Source organism: Nanorana parkeri, unplaced genomic scaffold (genome assembly GCF_000935625.1).
Source record: "Nanorana parkeri isolate BGI_ZX_2015 unplaced genomic scaffold, ASM93562v1 scaffold2022, whole genome shotgun sequence".
In the NCBI taxonomy this organism is placed as follows: domain Eukaryota; kingdom Metazoa; phylum Chordata; class Amphibia; order Anura; family Dicroglossidae; genus Nanorana; species Nanorana parkeri.
This window is the reverse complement of record NW_017308290.1, coordinates 107,110-109,108: the sequence shown is the minus strand read 5'-3', so window position 1 is coordinate 109,108 and position 1,999 is coordinate 107,110. Positions and strand designations below refer to the sequence as shown.

The 1,999-nt window shown below is 54.7% G+C and overlaps 1 protein-coding gene across 1 annotated transcript in view; it reads left to right on the top strand.

The window, feature by feature from the left end:
• Window positions 1-1,999, top strand: part of KIAA0513 (KIAA0513 ortholog) — an 18,340-nt gene that overhangs the window by 9,886 nt on the left and 6,455 nt on the right. Inside the window, exons 5-7 of the mRNA XM_018572413.1 lie at window positions 1-195; window positions 499-539; window positions 629-704. The exon at window positions 1-195 is cut by the window's left edge and continues 3 nt beyond it. Coding sequence (XP_018427915.1) covers window positions 1-195; window positions 499-539; window positions 629-704 — 312 coding nt within the window. The remainder of the gene's footprint in view (window positions 196-498; window positions 540-628; window positions 705-1,999) is intronic.

Sequence of the window (1,999 nt, the reverse complement as noted above, 5' to 3'; positions counted from 1 at the left end):
CACCGAGTCGCGGGAGAAGCCGGTCAGCACCGGCAGCATCGACGCCTACTTCAAGTCCGCCAACAGCTGGCTGGCAGAGAAGAAGGACAACGTGGAGCGGCTGCTGAGGACCACCTCCGTCACCACCGAGAACATGAAGGGGTTCTTCGGGGGGCTGGAGAGCAAACTCAAGGGGCCGCCCCCCAAGAAAAATGGGTAAGAGATGAATCTAGTGAGGCCGACCCGCTCGTCGCTTCCGGTCACCGTAATCGATGCACGCACGTAATGGGGACGTCTCCCTGGACACGGCATCACCGGGACTGTCTCGGAAATTCCAGGACGTATGAGATTTTAGTGTTTGGGTTGCAATTAATTTTCTGGAGACTGTCAAGAGTTCCGGCTGTGAACAGGATGGGCGCCCCTCGGGCCCCCCGGCAGGCACTTTGCTCAGCGACGTTTTCATTTTTAACATGACAGGTTCACTTTAAAAACGTATTATTTTTTTTCTTCTTCTACCAGCCAATCGGAAGACTCTCCGAGAGAGAAGCCGTCCAATGACAGTGAGTGGGTCCCTTCCCGTCGTCCTATCTTGTCGCGTCGTCTTCCCGCACTCGTCACACCTACTCACCTCCCCATCTTTTGTGTTCAGTTCCCCTGCAGAGTCCCGATGACAAGAAGGGGGAGAAGATTTACCTGTACTCCCATCTGAAGCAGCAGCCAATCTGGTAAGAGGAAGGAGGAGGAGGAGGGCGAGCATGGTTATGAGCGCTCTTCAGTAATGGCGTCCTTCAGTAATGGCGTCCGGCAGTGGCGTCACAAGGGGGGTTCGGCCCTCACCTGGGTGACACCATTGGAGGGGTGACAACAAACATTTTGCCCTCTGAAAAGTCAGGCACTGGGTCATGGACCTGAGAGCCCGACAGTTGTTCAAGAGAGGAGGGGACCCGGCCGGCATACCTCATCCCCTCCTCTCTCTGCCGACGTCCATCACCAAGATGGCTGCCGGCAGGTAACAGCGGTACAGCGCGTGACATCACTGCGGGGTGTCACCCGGTACCCGCACATGGGGTCACCCACTGGGGGGAGGTGGGCTACTATAATGAAGGAGATCCGAACCCAAAAATAATAACAATGTAACAGTGGCGGAACAATGGGGGTGCGGCCCGGGTGCCACCATTGGAGGGGTGACACCAAAATGACTGGCAGTCATTTTGGTGTCACCCCCTATGAAGAGTCAGGCACTCGGTCACAGACCGAGAGCCCGATAGTGTCAGGAGAGAGGAGGGGACCCGGCGGCATACCTCATCACCAAGATGGCCGCCGGAAGGCTTCAATAAGACGACCGCGCATGCGCGATGACGTCGTCACGCACGAACGCGGCAACGTCGTGCACGGTCACGGCACGGTGTCACCCGGTCTCCGATCCGGGTGTCACCCACCCTCGAGACGACCCCCTGCAATGTAACATATTGAAGCGCGTCAGTCTTTAGGTTGGGGCGGCCGCAATAGGTTTCAGGCTAAGAACATTTTCTGCAAGTACAGAACGGTTACTGCTGGAAATCCAGTGTCCTTGTAACTTCCTGTGCACTGAATCGATATCCCAGCTCTCTTCTGTGAACTGCAAACTCCAACTCGGTATGTTAATGAAGAGGGGGGGGGGAGTGGAGAGTAGCCTAGGGTGACAACGCTGCTCCTCCCATTGATACATTCAGTGAGCGTTGTCACCCTAGGACAGGACATGTGTAACTGGCAGGATCACCAGGTTATGGAAAGCTACAGAACTTCCTCCTTCCATGTTATAGTGATGAGAAGAGGCGGAAGCGGTCTGTTGTCCCATCCTTGGATAATAACATGGGTCATCCATACACTGGAGATGAGGTGAAGGTGTTTGTAGTTCAAAGCAGGAGACCATATGTACAGTATAGTGAGAGTTGTCACCCTGGCACAGGAAGTGTGTCACTGACAGGTGATAATAAGGGGGGGAAAAAAAGCCTAAAAAGAAAACTAATGCAGCCGCCAC